This window comes from Henckelia pumila, chromosome 1, assembly GCF_033568475.1.
Source record: "Henckelia pumila isolate YLH828 chromosome 1, ASM3356847v2, whole genome shotgun sequence".
NCBI lineage: Eukaryota > Viridiplantae > Streptophyta > Magnoliopsida > Lamiales > Gesneriaceae > Henckelia > Henckelia pumila.
This window is the reverse complement of record NC_133120.1, coordinates 42,101,629-42,126,280: the sequence shown is the minus strand read 5'-3', so window position 1 is coordinate 42,126,280 and position 24,652 is coordinate 42,101,629. Positions and strand designations below refer to the sequence as shown.

The window sequence follows — 24,652 nt, the reverse complement described above, 5'->3', positions numbered from 1 at the left end:
ATAGTCGTTTTCTTGTCTTTTAGTTCAATGTAGAAAAGTACACTATGGCTTCATAATTCAGAGTCTGCTCAGTGTATTAGAGACTTTTGGATAATAGCTTGAACTGATTAATAAGACGTTCTGATCTGATCTTATTTTACTGTCTGCTATTTGAGTTTTTCTGCTTCTGCTTTTTGTTGTTAAGCTTTTCTGCTTCTGTTTATGTTACTGTTGTTGATGTGTACAGTTGTTTTGTTAAACACCTATACTTAGATAATTGATTCCTTAACAAAAATATTTCAAATAATTGATTTCATTAAACTCGACGGCATTCAAATATAAGCAAAATACTTACATTAAAAAAAATCACAAATTCTTTAATCCAAAACCACGATAAGTTTTAGCGGATCGATCTATTAATATTTCGGAATTTAACAATTTTTAACATGATAAATGGTACAGGACCCGACATGAATCATGCAAAGAATCCCAGCAAGTAGCAAAGATTTAGGGGCAATAGGTGAACCATATGCATTGTTTTTTCTCAAAAGAAAATCTGAAGTTATTTATTTGCTATATATGTTTGTTAATAAGTTTATACTTTTTAGTACATAAATTCTCTTTGGTTGATTGAAAAAATGGCTTACGTGTGTCTTTTGGGTACCTATAAAAACAACAAACGTATAACATATGATGTTTGAAGGTTTAAGTTTCTAAATGAATTATAAATTAAAATATCCCAAAACAAAAATAGGGTCTCTGTTTATAGGATAAATCAGATTAACATCTTCCGTAAAATTGAAAAAAGTGAAAAACACCCCATGTGTTAAATTGATTGCATTTAAAACCCCTTGTTTTTTAAATCCGATTGAAAATCCCTTTTAAATGTGTTTGAATTTTGAAAAAACAGGTTAAAACTTCTTGATTTTTAAAAACACGAGAATGCAAAATATAATTAATTCTATATGCGGTTTTTTTATACATAATTCTAGTAGTGGCCAGACGAAAGTTATAATTTTCTAAAAAGGAAAAACGGAATTAGTTATATACACATCAATAAGAAACAACTTAATTATATTCCCTTAGAAGTTATTCGAGTTTGTGAAATAAGTGATGCTTAATAAATAATTAGAACTTCAATTTTCTTTACCACAATTTTATCTAATGAGCGTGTTGAACAAGATTTGTTCAATTCAATTTACGAGACTAACGTGATTTACAGGTTATTGTATTAGCGCACAGAGATTTGTGGGTTCCATCGTCTAGAAAAAACAAAAACAAAAACAAAAAAAACAATAAGATATATTGCTAAAATCTATATCATTCATAATTTTTATTTTTTTTTATATTGAGATTTTCATAATTTTGACTTCGGTAGTAAATTTTATTATACACCTATAATATTGAGAAAATATTTAGATTTAACAATTTTTTCCCATGTACATACAAATATAAACAATTTTTTACTTTTTAGCAGCACAATACAGAAATTTCTGAAAAAATTAATGTTTTTAAATGTCAACCTATTTATTTTTTTTTATTTTCATCAATTACATATATGAGTATATTTTGAAATAAACTCTTTAAAATACTTTATAAGTATGAGAGCTTATGCACTGTGAAGTGTATTTTTGGCAAAAACAATTAGCACTTACATATAACATAATTAATATTGAAACAACTGTTTGAAAACTTTTAAACACAACAAAATTATTCCCATGATTCCCGTTAATCTCAAATATATCCTAACAAAATTCAATGCAATGGATCCCAAAATGTCCAAAGTAGTTATTTGTATTATTTCAATAACATCATATCTTTTTATAGCAAAAAAAATATTGTAATACCAAAAATTACGATATTTTAAAGTTTGTTATCTAATTTTATCCAAATATTGTTTAATAATTCATAATCCCCCATCGTAGCGGATAAGATATAAAAGAGCTTAACAGAATTAAAATAAATTCAACCGAATAAATCATTATTTAACTAGAGTTTTAAAAGATTTAAAACAAAACAAAACTAGAGTTTTAAATGGTAAAGAGTGTAATCAAATTCCAAGAATCATGTTCAACACTTATGAAATCATAATTCCCCTCTTTCTCACCTTTTGGCTTGCAAAGTTCCCCCCAATAAATAATCAATCACGAATCTTTCCTATATATAATCAAATTATTTGAGGCAAATATATATAACTCATTTTTGTGCCATTAAATTCCAAATATCCTTCGAAATGTACCTAACATTCATTTTCTTAATATAAATGAAGTAACCAAATTTTGTGAATATCATATATAATAGCAAATAATATTAAGGCATCAATTATTGATTTATATTTCTTCCACATAAATACCATCTTCCCCATAATTTCATGGCAAAAATCTTCACCTCAGAGGCTCAAAAAATGTCCGTTTTTCAATCTTCTGCCTGTTTGATTATTTTTGTGGTAATTTTGTGTTTGTTTCCAAATACAAATGCTTCTGTAGAAACAAATACTCGCAAATTTGAAGGATATTTCCCGACAATTTCCGTTGATCCCTCTGGCGGAGGCAATTTCACAAGAATTCAGGCTGCCATTGATTCAGTCCCATCCTACAACAAGAACTGGATTTGCATTCACATCAAGGCTGGAACATATAGGTACTTTTTTTTAAGCAAAAAAAGAAAATCAATATTAATGGCACCTTTTCTTTTTTTTTTTTTTTTCCTTTTTGCTAATTTATTGGTTTTTGAAAATAATTTTTCATAGAAATTTCTAAAACATATCATGTTTTACAATGTCATATCAGTAAACAAGTAAAGCTTCGGCTCAAAAAAACTTAATTGGTCCTTTTCTTGCTTTCTCGTTCACACTGGATTTCTTGAATCACAATTTTTGTACGTATATAAATAGTCATACAAGTTTGGTTATCTTAATACATTACATTAAAGTATATATATTCAACATTTCCATAATAAACTCTATTCTGAAACGTAGATTTATTTACATATATATAGAGAGAAAATTCGAATTCCCTATGATCGGCCATTGATATACCTTAAAGGAGAAGGGCAGAGAAGAACTACGGTTACTTGGGATGACCATGACTCTATCGAGACAAGCTCTACTTTCATTTCCTATGCGGACAACATTGTTGTTAGAGGCATTAAATTTGTGGTAAGAACCTGCCTTAAAACAATTTAGATTCCTTTCGATTGAGACAGATAGACCCAAAAGTTTATTCGAGTGTGATGTAATATGTACAGAACTCTTACAATCAACCTCCGGGGAAATCCGTTAACCCGATGCAGCCCGCGGTTGCAGGCAACTTTCAAGGGGATAAATATGTGTTTGTGGACTGTGGATTCATAGGATATCAGGATACGTTATGGGATGTTCAAGGGAGGCATTACTTCAAATCATGCACTATTCAAGGAGCTGTTGATTTTATCTTTGGTTCCGGCCAATCCATTTATGAGGTAACAGGAAAAAAAATATATGAGTTTTGATATCATGGACAACCATCATGGACACCTATATGACCAATGTCAGCTGGCGTGACATCTTGTACATCCAATCACTGATTGTCACGTCACATATTGGTATTGCACATATGGTTGTCCATGATATCAAAACTATATATATATATATTTTATTTCATACATATATATATATATATATATATATATAGGTAACCTCTTTCATAATTCTATGAAAATATAAGATTAAAGACTTAACGGTCTTTTAAATGTGCTTTTGCTTTGAGAGTATAAATGTGCCACAATCTAATGCAATGTTGACGTTAGGCTTGGGTTAGTACTTGAAAGTTGAATAAGTTTTTCGTGATGTAAGTCGACTCGACTCATATTTGAAATAAAAAACAATATATTTGACTTAAAAATTAAAAAAATTTCACAGGTTGGGTCAAATAAGATATCCGTCTCACAAAAAAAATTCGTAAACCATAGGAAAGTTAACGGAAATACTGTTTGATACGTATTAAAAAGATAATTTAAAATTATGGATTTGTGATTCGAGGTACAAAAAATAATTGATGTAGTGTAATGTTTATAATATGCACTTTGGTGTAAAGTTAAGTGTGAGTTATGTAGTTAATGTTTATTTTATCATTAACACCAAATAGTACCAAATTAGAATTTTCAAAAACTAATGGTCAACTCCATGATGGACAATATATCATGTTTAACAAGTTTACATTTTTCAGTATATCATTTTCAGTTATGCAAGATTTAGGTAGTGAGAAACATTTCAAAACACTACATTAGATAGTGCTTGGAGGAGTTTCTAAGAAGCACTTCCTAGATTCAAGCTGCATGGAAATGCTTTTTATGACTGTCAACTTCGACTTCAACTTCTAAAACTTTTAACTAAATGAGAATGTGATGCTTTTGCTTTCTTCTGTTTTTTTTTTGTTTAGGGATTAAAATTACAAGTTATATATGTATATCCTTAAAAAATTTATCATATTAGTTACCCTTAGTTCTTTTGACCTAAATTTTTTTGTAGATTTTTTAAAATGTTACATTGTATTATATGAGTTTTAATAATTTCTAATAGAATATATAAATTTCAATAATATTTTAGCACAAGAATTTATTTTTTAAATATTATTTTGCATTTTCCAGAATTTTGTTATACATATTTTTGCGTATTTATACAAATTTTCATTTTTTATATTTTTATTTATTAATCTTGCATATATTTTCAAGCATTCATGTTATGAAAAGATATAATTATATAAATACATAGTTGGTGGGTCAGTATCAAAATTTAGATAATTAAAAATATCAATTTTATATATTTTAAGGATATTATTGTAATTTAACTAAAAATTAAGTTTGAAAGCACTTAATTATTCTCTAAGGCAGTGTTTAGGAGTGCTTCTAAAAAGCACTTCTCAGTTTTTTCTCAAGAAAATTTTGAAATTTCGTGAAATTTTGTCAAGGAAAAGATGCGAAAAGCTTCCTAATCTGTTTCAAAGTTAAGTACTTTCTAGAAGCTCTGCCAAACACTAATCTAAACACTTCAAACTTTATCTTGTATTAGCTTTAAACCAACACTCCCTACTTTAACTCATCACTAACTTCAAAATAATATCTAGAAGAACCACTTTAAAATAAACAAAAGCTCTCCCAACATTCCCTTACTAGTCTTGCAGTTGAAGTTTTAGATTCAATTACTCGCACACATACATAACCAGAACCTTATGTTGAGCAGAAGATTTCATTCCTTGTACTTATGTAAATTTATATATTGGTTGACATAAAAACTCCCGTAAAACAATCTCAAAGGTCAATTTTGTTAGACTGATCTTTTATTTAGGTTATTATGAAAAATTATTATATTTTATTTCAAAGTGCTACTTTTTAATGTAAATATAGACAGTGTTAACTCATCTTACGGATAAAAATTCATAGATCAGCTCACAAGAGACTTACTCATTGACATAGATGAAAGCGACGTGTTTTGTACGTTTAATTCCGAGAAGTTTATTTTTTGAGTATGTATCTTATGAACATATCGATAATGAAAAGTAATAATTTTAACATAAGAAATAATATTTTTTAATAGTTATTAAATAGGATATTTGTATCACAAATTTGACTTGTAAGACCGTTCATTAGAGTTTTTGTGTTACTTTTAATATTGTTTGTAATCTGCCTTTATATTCAAAAAATCATAGGATGAATATGCTTAATTAATTTAATAAAAAAAAAAAGTCATAACTAGATTTAATAAAATAAATCTTGCGATGCTCCTATATATGTATATATGTTCAATAATTTATGTTGCATTTGGATAAATTATTGGATAGGAATGCATAATTTCAGTGGTGGCTGGATCTCTTGGAGTTCCAGGCTTCATCACAGCTCAAGGAAGATCAAGCCCGGGTGAAGCAAATGGATTTGTGTTCAAACGATGCAATATATCTGGAGATGGGAAAACCTTCTTAGGGAGGCCTTGGAGGAATTTCGCCAGAGTCGTGTTTGCCAACTCAATTATGTCAGAAATCGTGGTTCCCCAGGGGTGGGATCCCTGGTTCAGCGTCGGACATGAGTAAGATTCATCATTTCATATCATATATATATTGGAAACCTAATGTATTTAAAATCGCTTTTTTTTTTTCCAGAGACAAGTTAACTTACGACGAGCACAATTGTCGTGGACCGGGTTCGGACCTTTCTAGAAGGGTCAAATGGGCAAATACAGCGACTCAAAATGTGCTGAACCGATTAATTAGCAGGAAATTCATTGATAACGAAGGCTGGATCAAAGATTGGATGGTTGCATAGTACCTTCGCTGTTAAATTAGTATATATATGCTAGATAAGAGGAGGAAGACATTTTTATAGCTAGCTAGGAAGAAAATGTATACATGTTTCTTCATTGCTTTTCAAGGTTTTATTTGGTAATAAATTGGAAACACAAACTGTCCCTATTTTTTGAGATTCCGATTAGGTCAATTATCATGTTTCTTTTCTTTTTTATTTATGTAATTTAGTTATTTACACACACATGCACACATATAGAGTAATATCTGTGAGATGGACAGACTTGATCTATATCAAAAATGAAAAATATTATCTTTGGCCCACAAACGTGTTGCATGTGCGCATTATATTTTATTTTAAATAAATTTATAATATATTAAATACATAAATAATTTATTTTAAAGTTATCATATGCTTTGGTTTTTGAGATAGTTTTAATTGTTTTTCATTCGTTTTAAATACAAAGAGGAGTGGGAGTACTCGAACTCGAATCTACGTCAATTGGCTAAAAGGTGAGACCAATTGGGCTATAAACTCGTCTCAAGTGTTTTCGATTCTTTATTAAAACAATCAAACGACAAAGGAGGACAATACTGAAATGGTTGAAAAGACTTCGCCAAAAGACCATTACTAAAGAGATTGTTTTGCTTTATTACAAGCTGAGTAAATCGTGCATATATATATGTATATATATAGAGAGAAAGAGAGTTTCGATCACATGGACAACCACCATGGACAACTACGTGAGCAATAGCTGATGTATATATGTATATATACATATAGGAGAGTGATCGAATCTATCTATATATTTATATTATTATGCCTTAAACGCATACAAATCTCTTAAATGAGATTAATGTTTTTAATTCGATAACTTATTTAGTTTTGATAATTACAAAACTTGGTTATTATTTCTAATCGTTTAAAGTGAGACCTTGCAGATTAGACTCTTATCAAACAATTAAATTCTTGTGCGGTATATTCTAATGATGGAGTTGAACAAGCTAAATCATGGATCAGAAACTTGCAAAAATTACTGAGCATTTTTTATTCATCCAATTCCGATCTCCACCTGTCATATTAAATTTTAGGATACTCAAAAGGTACGGTTCAAATATCAGCTCAATCCAACGGCTAGATCATGAGAAATAAATTTTTCAAAAGTACCGCGCAGAACAAGAAGCAAAAATACGACGAAGTAACTTCAGAAAAATACTGGAATCGTTTGAAGAATCTAAATCCAATCTTCACCATTCACAATGAAATTCAGGATGTCTTAAATCTATTGTCAAAATTTCAAGTTAATCCAACGGACGGATTGTGAGTTATAAAGTTTTGAAGTTTATCGCGCAGTCCACAACGAACCCGAACGGACGCAACGTTCTTGCCAAAAACATGATCCAATTTTTAAGGAAGAAATTCGCTCGACCAAAGCTGCATTGTGCCGAACGGATGCAACAAACCTAGTAACGGACACAACGTTCGTCTGCAACGCCAGAAGAATTAAATGTGCGCCGAACGGACGCAACGAAGGCCAGAACGGACGCAACGAACCTGCCCGAATTTTCAGCTATAAATAGATGCATTCCAAGGCCATTTCAAACACAACTCAAGCAATCTTCTTTTCTACTTCTCAAGTGTTCATTCAAGAGTTTCATACATATTTCTTTCAATTAGAGAGTTGATTGTAGAAATTGTTTGTGAGTTGTTGAGCTTTCGTTGTACTCTCGAGTGTGAAGCCCGAGTGTGTAATTGTTGTTGAGGCTATCCTTGGAGCCCTTAAGGCCAAGTGTATCGAGTTGTATCGGCGCGGTGATCGTGTTGAGTTGTACGACTATCCTTGAAGCCATCAAGGCCAATACGTTCGAAGTGCTAGTGGATCCTTGGTTAATCGATCTTAACCAAGAAGGGGAGACGTAGACGATTTATCGTCGAGCTTTCATAAACATCTCTTATCCCTTTTACTGTTTTATTTACTTAACGCATTTATTTACCGCACTTATATTTGATTGCTTTAAGTCTTCCGCTTGCGTACTTGCATAATCGCTTTAAATTGCTAAAGTTGTCAATAGAACCTAAATCCCCCCCATTAGGTTCTAACAAGTGGTATCAGAGCCACCTTTTTACAAAATATTTTCAAAAAGGCTCTATGACAAATCTAGCGAGCGATTATGCTCAAGGGCAATCAACCAATCGTCCTCTTCTTTTCAACGGCATAAACTACGGCTATTGGAAAAATCGAATGTCCCTATATATACAATCCGTAGATTATGACCTTTGTAAAGTAACTGTGAAAGGTCCCTACATACCTATGATAGAGGTTGAGGGAGTCAAAATTCCTAAGAAAATGGACGACTTTTCAAAGGAGGATATGAAATTAATATCTCAAAATGCTAAAACTATGAATATTTTGCATTGTTCTTTAGATATGAACGTGTACAACCGGATCATAATGTGCTCCTCCGCAAAAGAGATTTGGGACAAATTGGAGATATGCCACGAGGGAACCAATCAAGTCAAAGAGACAAAGATAGATCTTCTACAACTCAAATACGAGACATTTGAGATTGAATCCAATGAAGATATAGACACAATGTTCCGAAGGCTCTCTCAAATCATCATTGAGATAGCCCAACTTGGAGAACAATATCCAACCAAGCAAGTGTGGAGGAGAGCTCTACGCGCCCTACCCAAGAAGTGAGATGCCAAGAGAACGGCCATCATTGAGTCCAACAAAGGCGACACCGCATTCTATGATCTTGATCAACTCCATGAGACCCTAAAAACCCATGAGTTGGAAGTATCCACAAGGAAAGAATCTAAGAAAGAGGATGAGAAGATCAAGGAAAAGGGGATTACCTTATCCACCCAAGTCAAAGAAGAAGAAGATGATGATATGGCACTATTCGCAAGAAAGTTCAAAAGATTTATGCGAGGAAACAACTTCAAGAAGAAGACGGACAAGGAAGTAACATGCTACCACTGTCAACAACAAGGCCACTATGCAAATGAGTGCCCCCTCAAGAAGAAGGTTGACAAAGGTAAGAAGAAAGCCCTAATAGCGACATGGAGCGACAACGATGATGACGAGGAGGAAGCTAACATCTGCCTCATGGCTAGGAGTGATGACATCGTTTCTGACGATGATGACGAGGTACCTTCCTATGATTAATTACTTCATGCATATAAACATATGTTTGATATGGCTAAATCACTTATAAAGAAAAATAGAAACCTCAAAAATGAATTAAAAACTAAGGAGCATGAAAACCTATGATTAAAGGATGACATAGCTCACTAAGAAAAATCATTTGATAAATTCAATGTTAGGAGTAATAAATTGAATAATTTACTAAGCATGGAGAAATGTAGCTTTGATAAGGGTGAAATAGGGTATGGTAAGAAATCTATAGACTTTGCTAGTCTTATTGCTAAAATTAAAATGAGATCACCCCCTACATCCTCTTACTGTGGTAAAATAGGTCATGCTAGAGGTTATGAAGACAAATTCACTCCCCAACACTGCACTATATCACTCACGACTGATAAATTCATAAATTTCAAAGGATATAGAAGTGAAAATGTATACAATGTTTCTTTAAATAATTTATCTATATCAAATATCAAAAGTCTTGTATCTTTGAATGTTGATGACAACATTCTTTGGCATAGACGACTAGGTCATGTTGGTCCTATTACCATTGAAAAACTTTTTAAACTTGATCTAGTAGTTGGTATGCCAAAACACAATTTAAAATTAGATTCTGTTTGTGATCCGTGTCAACTTGGCAAACATACAAAGGAATCTTTCAAAATAAAAAATTTTGTATCAACTTCTATGTCCCTTGAACTTCTCCACCTAGACCTATGTGGTCCCTCGAGGAACGCTAGCCTAGGAGGGAAGCTTTATGCATTTGTCATTGTGGATGATTTCTCACGTTTCACGTGGACATTGTTTTTAGCCCACAAAAATGATGCCTTTGATTATTTTAAAAATTTTGTCAAACGTGTTGAGAATGAGAAAAATCTTTCAATAAAGCAGATCCAAAGTGACCACGGAACTGAATTTCAAAATGAGAGTTTTACAAATTTTTGTGAAGAGAAAGACATCGGTCACAATTTTTCTTGTCCTAGGACTCCTCAACAAAACGGGGTCATTGTAAGAAAAAATAGGACACTCGTGGAGATTACGAGGACCATGATATGTGAGCATTCTCTACCAAAATATTTTTGGGTTGAAGCAATGAACAATGCCTGTTACATCATCAATCGTGTATCAATAACACCAATTCTCAAGAAAACTCCATATGAATTATGGAGAGGGAGAAAGCCTAACATTTCATATTTTTGGGCTTTTGGATCAAAATTCTATATCCATAATAATGGTAAGGATAATCTCGGTAAGTTTGATGCCAAGTCCGACAAAGGCATCTTTCTCGGGTATTCTACTACAAGTAAGACTTTAAGAGTATTTAATAAACGTACTTTACTTGTTGAAGAATCTATGCATGTTGTATTTGATGAATCTATGTCTATAGTTTCTCGCGCTAACAATGATGATGTAGAAATACTCGAAGAAGAGATGGCCTCCTCAAGCTTAAATGATATAGATGTTGCTATTGAGGAAACACCACTTCCGAAAGATTGGACGCTTCACAAAGATCATCCTATTGATCTTATCATTGGAAGTCCTTCGAAGGGAGTTACCACTAGCTCTTCTCTTAATAATATTTTCAATCATCTTGCTTTTGTTTCGCATGTTGAACCTAAGTGCATTGATGATGCTTTATTAGATGATTCTTGGATAATTTCTATGCAAGATGAATTAAATGAATTCAAGCGCAATGATGTTTGGTGTCTTGTTCCTAGGCTGCATGATAGATCTATTATTGGTACTAAATAGGTCTTTAGGAACAAACTTGATGAGCATGGTACTATTACTAGAAATTAAGCTAGGCTTGTAGCGAAAGGTTATAGTCAATAAGAAGGCATTGATTGTGATGAAACATATGCTCATGTTGCCCGACTTGAATCTATTCGCATGCTACTTGCTTTTGCTTGCTCTAGAAATTTTAAGTGATTTCAAATGTATGTTAAGAGTGCATTCCTGAATGGTGAAATAAAAGAGGAAGTTTATATTGAACAACCTGATGGCTTTGTTGATTCGTTATTGTCTGATCATGTCTATATACTAAACAAAGCTTTGTATGGTTTGAAACAAGCTCCTCGAGCTTGACATGAAAAATTGTCTACTTTCCTTCTTTCAAATTATTTTTCGAGAGGAAAGATTGACATTAATTTGTTTACCAAAAATGTCAAAAATGATTTATTGATTGTGCAAATTTATGTTGATGAAATAATTTTTGGTTCTACTAACGAAACTCTCTGTCAAGAATTCTCTAAGCTTAAGCAGGAGCACTTCGAGATGAGCATGATGGGGGAGCTTAACTATTTCCTTGGATTGCAAATCAAACAGTGCAAGGATGGGTTCTTTGTGAACCAAAGCAAATATATCAAGGAGATTCTAAAGAAGTTTGGGATGGAGAACACAAAATCATCATCCACACCGATGAGCACAGCAATCAGACTCGACAAGGATGAAAATGGTAAATCTGTAGATCAATCTTCCTTTCGTAGTATGATTGGCTCCTTACTTTATGCTACTACTAGTAGGCCGGACATTATATTTAGTGTTTGTTTGTGTGCACGATTTCAATCATGTCCAAAGGAATCACATTTGTTCGCCTTAAAACGCATTTTCAAATATCTTTCAAATACTCCAAATCTCGGCTTTTGGTATTCGAAAAATTCTTTTTTTGACTTAAAAGCTTACTGCAATGCCGACTTTGGTGGATATAAGGTGGACAGAAAAAGCACTAGTGGAACTTGTTTCTTTTTAGGAAACTGTTTAGTTTCTTGGTTTTCAGAGAAACAAAATTGTGTATCGTTGTCAACGACCGAAGCCGAATATATGGTTGCCGGCAGTTGTTGTGCGCAAATTCTTTGGATAAATCATCAATTTCTCGACTATAGCGTCTCTTTTTTAAAAATCCCTATTTTCTGTGATAACACTAGCGCCATATGTCTAACAAAGAATCCGATTCAACATTCGCGCACCAAACATATTGATATTCGTCATCATTTTATTTGTGACCACATCGAACGAAATGAAGTTGAACTTCAATATGTTGACACGAAAAATCAAATTGCCGATATTTTTACAAAAACACTAGATGAAAATACTTTTATTCGTTTGCGTGGTAAACTTGGCATGATTGAGTTGTAATCGCTTGTAAACATAAATTAAAATTTAATGTCATATTAAGGGGGAGCTTAATATTAAAATCGAGCAATTTAATGTTGGATAAATACAAATTAATTGTATTTACTCATAATTATAAGCTCATATTTTATGTGAATTATTTGGTATAAAATTTTCAAAAATATAATTCTAAGAAGAAAAATTCGAAATTTGCTTGCCCTGCCCGAACATTGCATGCGTTACAAGGAATGTTGCATCCGTTCTCTGCCTCATCGTTGCAAACGTTCTTAGAACATTGCTTCCATTCCCTACTTTTCCCGCCTCAGTTTAAAATTTTTAACCGCGAACTTTTATCGCCAAAAGAACCAACGTTGCGTCCGATTGAGCAACGTTTCTTCCTTTTGCAGCATTCCCGCCTCAGTTTCAAAATTCACTGCGAACATTTTACCGCCAAGTCACCAAAGGACGCAACGTTGGTTTATCGTTGATTCCGTTAGTCCCATTCCCGCCTACTTTCAAAAATACCAGTTCAAACTTCCTACACATTTTACCCGCCAGGATGAACGTTGCGTCTGTTTGTGCAACGTTGCTTCCGTTTGTCCCCGTGCCTTTTTATACAAGCCGAACTCATTCAGATTTTTCACACCAAATCAAGCCTTCTTTCTTCATTTTGCTCGAAATATTTCTCCAAAAATGGCTTCTAGACGCCAAGTTGATCCCGCTAATCCAAGGCGACGCACTCGTGCTTGTACCCAACCTTTTGTCCATAACCTTATCCAACCCGCTATCTCACGACCTATTCCTGCCGATTATAGTGATATATAGATTCTTTCGGGTCTTATTTTTGATCGCCCCTATTTGGCGAAGGAATAAATATATGAACCCTGAAACAGATCAAATAAATAATCTATTCGAGGTAAAGGATAACGATTCTTTACCGTTGCTTTGTTCAGTTGCCTATAGTCAATGAAAAGTCTCATTGATCCATCTTTATTCCGTACAAATACAACCGAAATGCCCCAGGGAGAAACACTCGGTCCAATGTACCCTTCGGCCAGTAAATCTTCCAACTGATCCTTCAATTCCTTCAATTCAATAGGTGCCATTCTGTAAGGAGCTTTGGATATCGGTTGCGTACCTGGAATTAGTTCAATACTAAAGTCTATCTCCTGATCTGGAGGTAATCCCAGAATTTCATCTGGGAAGACATCAGCAAATTCACTAACCATTGGCAAATCAGTCAATTTCGGGCTAGTTTTCCGGACATCTACTGCGTAAAAAAGGAATCCCTCTGCTCCTTTCTGCAATAAACGGGTCATAGATAGAACATATATCAAAGGAATTCGAGATATCGGACCTTTACCATAGAACTTCCATAAATCAGCTATCTCAGGTCTGAATCTCACAACTTTCTGGAAATAGTCAACTGTTGCCCTGTACTTGGTTAACATATCTATACCGATAATGCAGTAAAAATCTGAAAAACCAAGCACAATACAATCTATCTCTATCACATTACCTTCATACTGCAGTATACAATTTTTGACATAATTCACAGACACAATACCTTTCCCCAAAGGTGAAGAAATAGATACTACAGCAGGTAATGACTCAACAGGTAACGCATGTAATATGGCAAATTGTTCAAAGATGAATGCATGTGATGCACATGTATCTACTAGAACATAAGAAGGATGACCAAAAATAGAACAGTTACCTGCTATAATATCATCACGTGCTTCTTGAGCCTGTTCTTCAGTCAAGGCAAAGACTCGAGCCTGTTGTCTTGGTTGTTGGCTCACTGTCTGGCTTCCTCCTTGCCTTGTAGCGACCATACCCGGATCCACTACCTAATCAGAGTTAATAAAGCGCATGCAATAATATTAAAAGCGTGAATAGCGGATTACAAAAAATACAACAAATCTAATCGGTAGAATACAACCGACGATAACTAAAGTGTATAATACTTATACAACCAAATCGAAAGTTCATAGGGTCATAACACTACCGCTAACTCTCGCTGCATCCGGCACCGGCCTCACTCCTGGTGCGAGCCTCCTGGACCGTCTAGCCTCAAACCTGCCCCTCCACAAGGTATCCCAAGAACACCAAACACAGGGCGTGAGCGACAATGCTCAATACGAAAGCAATGATATATAGACTAATATGCAGCAAACAAATGACTTTAAAATCCTGGGTAAAATAGTCTGCTCAAGGCGCCATCGAATATACAGTACCTTGTCAAAAATCGAATTCGCGAGGGTACTCGTATATTCACCCTATCAACTATAGCGTCTACTCCACCATCGTGGTCGCTCCTAGTGATAGAAAAACCAGGGGTTGAGCCTCTCCAAAACCAGACGCGAATCCAAAACTGGACACAAGGCTCATAAAGAAACTGACAATACCTGACTCGAGTCCATGATGAGTTACAAGCTCCCTATGGAAACTGTCAATGACACCCATCTCACATGATGTAGTCTTGTATAAAACATGCATGTGCTAAAGCAGTAAATCAGGGAAAACATATAGCGCATACTCATGCAACATATAAGCATATATATCATGCCGGCTATCTCGGTCAGTACCTACGTACCTCTAACACTGCGGGCAAATCCTAGCACCACTGGTCTAGATCCCACGCCTACTAGTACACACTATGGCGTCTACAATGCAAATATCCATGCATCAATATTTAAACTCTAAAAGCCTTAACTATGCTATTTCATAATCCTAAATATTTTTAGGAAGCCAAATCTATAACTGTGTCCGTCGTCATCCCTTTGTTGTCGCTTGCCTCAAAACTAGGCCACAGCTCCGCTACGACGCCTGGATCGCTATGCCACTTCTGAATTCCCAATAGGACGCCTAGAATTCTCTACATCTATGTTAGAAGGCTAAGGAATTGAAAGAGAAGAGGAACTCGGTGCGCCTAGAAATGAATCTCGGCTCCTCTATTTATAGACAGCGAACAGAACGTCCGTTTGGGGTTCGTTGCGTCCGTTAGCGAACGATACTTCCGTTCGACAATCGTTGCATCCGATTGTCCAATCACGTTCGTAAGAAATGACGTCATCTTACTGACGTCACGAATGACATCAGATGACCAGAACGTTGCGTCCGTTCTCCCAACGTTGCTTCCATTCTACCCAACCCTCCGGGCCATTTCAGATAATCCTGAGTTCGTTTCTGTAGTTCGTAGACTCATCTGAAGCTTCTTTAATCACGTTTACTTGATAATGACTTAGTGATTAATTCTTAATCACTCAATTTGGGTACGGGTCACTATATTCTCCCCCACTTAAGAAATTTCGTCCTCGAAATTTATGTCTAAAAGAAAACACGGTAAATCAAGCAAATGTTCTTTATTACAACTGAACATTACAAAGTACAAATCTTTCTTACAAATAAAATTACAACACATCAAAACAACTTTGGATGCTCAGCTCGCATCCGGCTCTACAGATCCCAAGTTGCTTCTTCAGTTCCTCTACGCTGCCACTGCACCATCACTAGAGGTATGTGCTTGTTGCGAAGCACCTTGTCCTTCTTGTCAAGAATCCCAAGAGGTCTCTCAATGTAGGACAAATTCTGATCCAATTTCACCTCCGTCGGATGCAAGATTTGCGACTCATCTGCCACGTACTGCCTCAGTAAGGACACGTGAAACATATCATGGATACTGGGAAGATACGGTGGCAAAGCTAAATGATAAGCCACGTCTCCAACCTTCTCAATAATCTTGTACGGACCAATAAATCGCGGCGACAACTTACCCATGAGTCCAAATCTCATCACTTTCCGGAAAGGTGACACTCGCAAGAACACATGTTCCCCTACCTCAAAATGTAATGGTCTGCGGTGAGTGTTAGCGTAGCTAGCCTGTCGATCCTGGGCTTCCTTAATCCTCTTACGTACGAATCATCTCCACTGCATCGGTCATCTGCTGAATCATCTGTGGACCTTTGACTTGACGTTCGCCAACTTCATCCCAAAACAAAGACGTACGACAGCGGCGTCCGTATAAAGCCTCAAATGGTGCCATGCCAATGTTGTTGTTGTAGCTGTTATTATAATCAAACTCTACCAACGCCAAATGGTCATGCCACGCTGGTCCAAAATCTATAACTGTCGCTCGAAGAATATCTTCGAGAGTACGAATAGTCCTCTCACTTTGCCCGTCAGTGTTCGGGTGTGTAAGGCCCGAGATTATTTAATTTTAATCCGAGTATATTTAATTTGAGAATTTTTAGAGTTTAGATTTAAATTCTAATATTCTTAAATTATTTAGGATTGAAATTGAATGAAAAGATTTCATAAGGACTGAATTGAAAATAGTGAAGTTTTGAGGGGCCAAAATGCAATTTCTTGGAATAAGTGTATGACACATGTCTTTTATTTGTGTTTGTACGTGTATATCATCTTCTTTGGATGATTCCGCAAGAAAACTACCGATTCCTTCTTCATTTCAGCTCCCAAGTTATGTCTTCATCTTTAATCTTGTGTATCTCAAGATCCGTCCAACCGATTTCAAATTCGGATACGGTTTTGGAATCCTTGCAAGCGGGGCTTCGTTTTGATGTAAGAATCTCTTTGCTTCAGCTAGTTTCGAAATTATGTTGGTATGGATCATATTTGAAGCATGAATATGTGTTCTTGGTGTTATGTATATTGTATATTCGTGGTCGAATCGAAGAACGAGTGTCTTTGGCATTTTATACGAATTTCTGAAGCTATTTTCAAAATTTTAACCTCTGATATTGTTGGTTATTGATGAATTCTTGCTGGTATGAGTATGTTATTGAGTTGATATGATGGTTAGACTTGGTATAGATGAGGTTACGGTTACCGATTTTCAGTCGTTACGCCGCCGGTTCGCGAAATTGATAGATTTTGAATCCTTATGATTGAGCTGTGGTATAAATGAGTTCTTGGTCATGTTATGGCCTTGAATACCATTCATTTCAGATTTAATCAAAGTACATCGACTTCGGGAGTTTTGGTTTCGAACCGAGAGAGATTTGATCAAAGTTGGTGAGCTTTAGACTTTGATACTTGAGTTTAGCTTCAGCAGAATTGTGATTGCAATTGTGTATTTTGTAGCTTGTGGATCTAGCTTGTTCTTTATCAAGACTAAGGTATAATACGACGATGATCAAGATGGGGTTGTTCATTGAGACGAGTTTATCTTTTCGATTCCCTTAAATCACACATTACTTGGCATATATGTTTATATTGTGGTTATGTCATCTTGTTATATATGTGAGCTTAACATTTCTTCAAGCCTTGCCGATATCGTCGATGAGTTATAAACTTAGATATCAAGTATCAATGACGAGTATGTATCATTGATAGATCGATTTCGGTTAGAGCATCAGTGATGAGGTTGAGCCTAATGATGAGTGGTGTGTTTTAGCATCTCAACCGTGTCGTTCATTAGGCCTTGAACCTTTATTGTTTAGCTAATTGTCTTGCAATTCTTATTGTCTGTTATATTAAAATTCATGGAACTTTCTATCTATGATTCAATATATGTTTCCGTTGTTTTATACTAAGTTTTATACTTACCGGTTTATCCGGCTGTTGTTTTGTTTTGTGTGTGCATTGCAACAGAGGATGCAGGGCCGAGTCGTAGAAGGTCTTGAACGATTGGAAGTTTAGAGAAGTGACGTTCCGGGCTAAGAATGTATAAGTGCTGTCAAGAACTTGAGTTAATGTTTATAGAATGTGTTGGTTATGTTTGTACAAACCTAGTGGATGTAAACTTGGAGTTAGCTTGAATACTTGTAGTGTCTTGTAAGCTTGGCTTTTGAATAAAGTTGTCATGTATCTTGTACATGTTGTTCTAGTATGTTTAGCCTTGTTTACATTGATTTACATGTTGTTAGATAGCAAGACACTAGCAAAGAGCAGCACAAGAGCACAAGGAAATCTGCAGATTTTTGCACTGAAGGGGCCGCTCGATCGGTGTAATTTGACCGATCGAGCGGTGCATGTCAAATGCCAAACCCGAGGGTTTGGGATTTCTTGGTCGCTCGATAGGTCAAGTTTAACCGATCGAGCGGAGGTACAATTTGTAAATTTTTTTTTTATTTATTTTGTATTACTTGTGCTTAGTTCTAATGCTTAGTGTTGAGTCATTGGATTTATGTATACGAGCCCGGGGTCGCCACATTGTTTGGTATCTGTTGTGAAAAATACTCGCAAACGTACGAGTGTCAAGTTTTAATATAGAGTGAGTAGAGTATCGTTCCTACGAGGATTGAAAATTTATATTCACACCAAGTCCTGTAATTAGAATAATCTCAACTTTGTTTAGAAAATCAAAGTTTTAAATTTCAATAAACTAAAATAAAATAAAGAATCTAGAATTTGAAGGATGGCTTTGGGTACACGATCTGAGACGGGTTCTAGATACAAGATATCACTCGATTTTCATTCATGCAAATCATATCAATTGATTATATCATTTATTCCAATTTATAGGCCAAGAACCCTTAATTGTTATTTACTGCCTCTCCCGAGTGCCGAGTAAATGTTATTATTCTAATGCTAATTTCGATATCCCTATCAGAAATCAAACAACAAAATAATTTAATCATGTTCTATGGTTCTCATTCAATGACCTCAAAGGAACTTGTAAGTCTCCCGACCTCTACAAAAATCCTAGGTTGTGTTTTCCTATGATCCTATTCAAAATCTCCTCTCCCGAGTGCCAGATTTCAAATAAATATAACAATTCAATTAGTGATCAAGTAATTGAATGACAATCAAATCAAGAATACACAAATAAATTGTTAAGAACAAATAATATTAGGCTAAATAATAGTCAAGACATGAAACTCCAATCAAGATCCATCAATCTTTAGAAACAACTAATAAGTTTATAATGAAATAATCAAAAACATAGACATATCCAAAAATCTCATCATAAATCAAGGTAGATAATAATATCACAGAGTAGAGTTGATTATCCGTCCCCAGATGAATTTTCTCTGTATCGTGATTCGATTATCCCTTGTCTTTCGCTCCCACGTCTCAAATTTGTGTCCCAAGCCTACTTGAATGCGTAGTTGTGTGGTTCTGTTGTTTGGGTGCCGCTTCTTCTCCTCCCAAGTCTCTCAAAAGTAAGCGTATATGTTATGTTTCTGATCGTGCGGCTCTCTTGTGTGGCTCCCCCCTGTCGTGTGCGTGTGGTCTCCCCTTTTATTGCTCCTCGAAGCCCGTCAAATAAAGCCCGACAATCGAGTCTTTTAAATTTCCGAAATTATGCACTTTCTATCTCGCAGCAGCAGCGCTGGAGCACCTATTTCGGGCGCTGGGGCGCTTCTCGGCATCAAAAATTTTTGGAAATGAAACGTCGGGCGCTGGGGGGCTGCAGCTTGTGTCCAGCGCGCAGCATTCTTGAAAAAATCATATTTGGAGTTCTAGCCGTCTGATCGAGCTGAAATTTTGACAGCAGCTTCAAAACATCCTAGAATTTATTATGAATGGTGAAGATTGGATTTTGATGTAAAAAATATTCCCAGTAAGTTTCTGAAGTTGCTGCTCCATAATTCACCATTCCCCTTCTTTTTGCTACTTTTCTTCTAATCCTTGCATCATACAAAAACAACAAGAAATATGCATAAAATCCACTTGATACATGACAAAAGCCAAGTCAAATCATATATAAATTAAGTGTATAAATTGCACTTATCAAATTCCCCCAAACATAGACTTTTGCTAGTCCTGAGCAAAACAATAATGAGTAATATAATCGGCCTCCAAATTTTTACATTTCAAGATTCAATACACATGTCAGCTAATTTTCTCAAGAGTTCTCGTGTGTGTGTGATTAACCAATCTTGTCTATCCTCCTCGCTTTCGATACACTAGTGCAACAAGTTTCTTTCATAGAATCATCAACTCCGCTCTCTAGTTTCAAAACAGTCTCCACCATGTTCAACTTCTACTCACTAAGATCAAAAGGACTTTTCAAGTTATATCAAAGATTTTTCATAACATCGCTGGATTTTGCACCCAATTTTATTTTAGCCCCATAAATTACCCGCAAACTTAGCTATAACTAAAGATAGGATTCGGATTTCAATCCCCTCGTCTATAGCCCGGATGGAGCATAAACCCCATTTTGTCTGCAAACTTAGCCATGGATTGGTGATTAGAATTTCAATCCCTTTCCAGGCCCGGATGGAGTTTGTTTTAAAATTAAAAATTCTATGTTGCTTTGGCAACTTTTCATCATTCAATAAAAATTTTGCCTAAATCATTTCTAAGCTTGTAGAAGTCTATCTCGGTTTCAAGTATAAATCACCAAAGTTAAGAATCAAATCATCCAATTCACTCACAATATCATAAAGTTTCTCTAATCACTAGAGTATAGACAATCAAGGCATAGTGCATATGGGTGAGAACTCAAGGTTAAATATAGCTAACATTGACATTTCAGCAAAAAAAATATTTTCATCATCATAGGCCAACACAATTACACATCATGCTAACTCAAACTAACTTATGAAAAATTTTCAAAATTTAAACACCCCCCAAACTTAAAATGTGCATTGTCCTTAATGTAAAATAAACAAATTAAATAGCAGAGGAATACACGTACCTGTGACAACGACCATCAGTAGTCGTCATATTTTTCATCGTCATTTGCAGCGCATTGGGGTATAGTAGGGGTAACACCACCAAACTTCATCTCTACACAACCAAAAAAAAATTACAAGGGACAAAAATTTAAGAAGTAAATACATAAAAATCAAATAAACATAATAAATAAATAATACTAAAAACTCTTGGGTTGCCTCCCAAGCAGCGCTTAGTTTATAGTCCTCAGCCCGACTGTGTGCACTTTCAAAACTTTAAGATCTGTGAATAAACTGCAAACATAGACAAAACAAAATAAATTAATCCAAAAAAATGATAATAATAAATAGACAATAAAAATAATAATTCTAAATCAAAATCGAGATCACTTGGTAACAGTATTAGTGCAAAATAAATTAAATCAATCCCAGGCAACGGCGCCAAAAACTTGTTGTGAAAAATACTCGCAAGCGTACGAGTGTCAAGTTTTAATATAGAGTGAGTAGAGTATCGTTCCCACGAGGATTGAAAATTTATATTCACACCAAGTCATGTAATTAGAATAATCTCAACTTTGTTTAGAAAATTAAAGTTTTAAATTTCAATAAACTAAAATAAAATAAATAATCTAGAATTTGAAGGATGGCTTTGTGTACACGATCTGATACGGGTTCTAGATACAAGATATCACTCGATTTTCATTCATGCAAATCATATCAATTGATTATATCATCTATTCCAATTTATAGGCCAAGAACCCTTAATTGTTATTTACTGCATCTCCCGAGTGCCGAGTAAATGTTATTATTCTAATGCTAATTTCGATATCCCTATCAGAAATCAAACAACAAAACAATTTAATCATGTTCTATGGTTCTCATTAAATGACATCAAAGGAACTTGTAAGTCTCCCGACCTCTACAAAAATCCTAGGTTGTGTTTTCTTATGATCCTATTCAAAATCTCCTCTCCCGAGTGCCAGATTTCAAATAAATATAACAATTCAATTAGTGATCAAGTAATTGAAAGACAATCAAATCAAGAATACACAAATAAATTGTTAAGAACAAATAATATTAGGCAAAATAATAGTCAAAACATGAAACTCCAATCAAGATCCATCAATCTCTAGAAACAACTAATAAGTTTAAAGTTTATAATGAAATAATCAAACACATAGACATATCCAAAAATTTCATCATAAATCAAGGCAGATAATAAAAATCACAGAGTAAAGTTGATTATCCGTCCCCAGATGAATTTCCTCTGTATGGTGATTCGATTATCCCTTGTCTTTCGCTCCCACGTCTCAAATTTGTGTCCCAAGCCTACTTGAATGCGTAGTTGTGTGGTTCTGTTGTTTGGGTGCCACTTCTTCTCCTCCCTAGTCTCTCAAAAGTGAGTGTATATGTTATGTTTCTGATTGTGCGGCTCCCCCTGTCGTGTGCGTGTGGTCTCCCCTTTTCTTGCTCCTCGAAGCCCGTCAAATAAAGCCCAACAATCGAGTCTTTTAAATTTCCGAAATTCTGCACTTCATATTTCGCAGCAGCAGCGCTGGAGCGCAGATTTTGGGCGCTGGGGCGCTGCTCGGCATCAAAAATTTTTGGAAATGAAACGTCGGGCGCTGGGGCGCTGCAGCTTGTGTCCAACGCGCAGCATTTTTGAAAAAAAATCATATTCAAGGTTCTAGCCGTCGGATCGAGCTGAAATTTTGACAGCAGCTTCAAAACATCCTTAAATTTAGTATCAACGGTGAAGATCGGATTTGGATGTATAAAATATTCCCGGTAAGTTTCTGAAGTTGCTGCTCCATAATTCATTATTCCCCTTCTTTTTGCTACTTTTCTTCTAATCCTTGCATCATACAAAAACAACAACAAATATGCATAAAATCCACTCGATACATGACAAAAGCCAAGTCAAATCATATATAAATTAAGTGCATAAATTGCACTTATTAGTATCAAAGCTTAAGTTGTCTTGAGTCGACATTATAGCTGAGCGGGGTAGATTGAGTTGCATAAATTCATTATGCATGAGTTTAATGCATGGTTTTTTATGTGAATTTCATGCGAGCATGTTCTACTCTTTTAATCACCTGTTATATGCTAGAATGTTTACTTATTGCAAGTATGTGCTTATATGAGTTAATGGCTTAACATGTAATGGAAGTGTTGTGTGATGGAATACGACATGCTCAAAAGATTAAATTGTATGAGATATTGGAACTGCGATATGATGTTGTTATGTGCTGAATTGTTGTCTACTCTCAGTGATCAGCTATGCCTCCCCGATCTTTACCTCTTCGCAGTGGTCGGACAAATCTATAGTCACCACCAACTGAGCAAGTACCTCCGATTGAACAGGTTCCTATGGTAGTTCCTAATATTCCACCGGTACCTACGACTGAGCAGAGCAGTACTACTGTTACTCCAATGGATACGACTGCTATTCCAAAGGAGGTGTTGTTGAAACGATTTCAGTCATTCAAACCATCGAGTCTGCATGATACTGAGGATTCTGTAGCATGTGAAAGTTGGTTTGATGATATCGAGCAACTGTTTGAATCTATTGATTACACCGATGACCGACAAGTTCAATTGGTTATCCATCAGTTGCATGATGTGGCTAAAAGTTGGTGGATCATGACCAAGAAAGCGTTGGAAAATCGAGGTACTGTTATTACCTGGAATGTGTTTAAAGCTAAGTTTTTCAAACGTTTCTTTCCTCAGTCTTATAGAAAGGACAAGGGAGCGGAGTTTTCCAATTTGCAACAAGGTAGTATGTGCATTGAAGATTATGTTGCAAAGTTTTCCACTTTACTCCGTTTTGCACCTCATATTGCGGATAATGAGGAAGCGAAGGCCGATCAATTCATCAACGGTCTTAATCCTGATTTCTTCACCTTGGTCAATGCGGGGCGACCTAATAATCTTGCTGATGCTCTCGATAAAGACAAAGGTGCAGAAGCTGGTATTATGAGACAGAAAGGAACTTCGTACAGGCCTCAGTCTTCTCAACAGCCACAACCACCACCAATGCAACCTCAATCATCTGTTCCTCAGCAGCAAAACAGGTATGAAGGAGGTGGCAGCAGTAGCAACAAAAGAGATCGGTTTAGGCCCAAAGGTAAACAGTTCAAGAAGCAAGGAAGTAGTTCCTATAGTTCCGGTGGTTCAAAGCCATATGGATTGTAACACCCCGTTTTTATCTTAAATGAGTTTATTTGAGTAAATCGGAGATTACAGAGTTCAAGAGCCGACTTGATTTTGATCAGGGTCTATTTTGCAAAATTTGGATTTTTCAGGGACTAAAACGCATATTTTGGATTTAATATATTATCTAGAATGAGTTGACTAGTTCAACCACTCCATCTCCTTCCCCAAATCGTTACCCTCCATTGAAGCCGATTCATTGAGCTTCCAAGCTTCCTGATTTCAGTCTGAGCTCGATCCGACCGTTGGAAATTATTTCTGAAGGCAGATTAGCGATCACAGCAACGAGAGCTCCGTTATACCGTAAGTTTTCTACGATCAGATACATTCTATT

The 24,652-nt window shown here is 35.3% G+C and overlaps 1 protein-coding gene across 1 annotated transcript; it reads left to right on the top strand.

Annotated features, from left to right (window-relative positions):
- The first annotated feature begins 2,334 nt into the window (after positions 1–2,334).
- LOC140876128 (probable pectinesterase 29) lies at positions 2,335–6,438 on the top strand. Its single transcript, XM_073280006.1, has 5 exons — positions 2,335–2,619; positions 2,977–3,136; positions 3,226–3,438; positions 5,796–6,037; positions 6,111–6,438. The coding sequence occupies exons 1-5, from the start codon at positions 2,351–2,353 to the stop codon at positions 6,271–6,273; spliced, it is 1,047 nt and encodes a 348-aa protein (XP_073136107.1). The 5' UTR covers positions 2,335–2,350; the 3' UTR covers positions 6,274–6,438.
- The last annotated feature ends 18,214 nt before the right edge of the window (positions 6,439–24,652 follow it).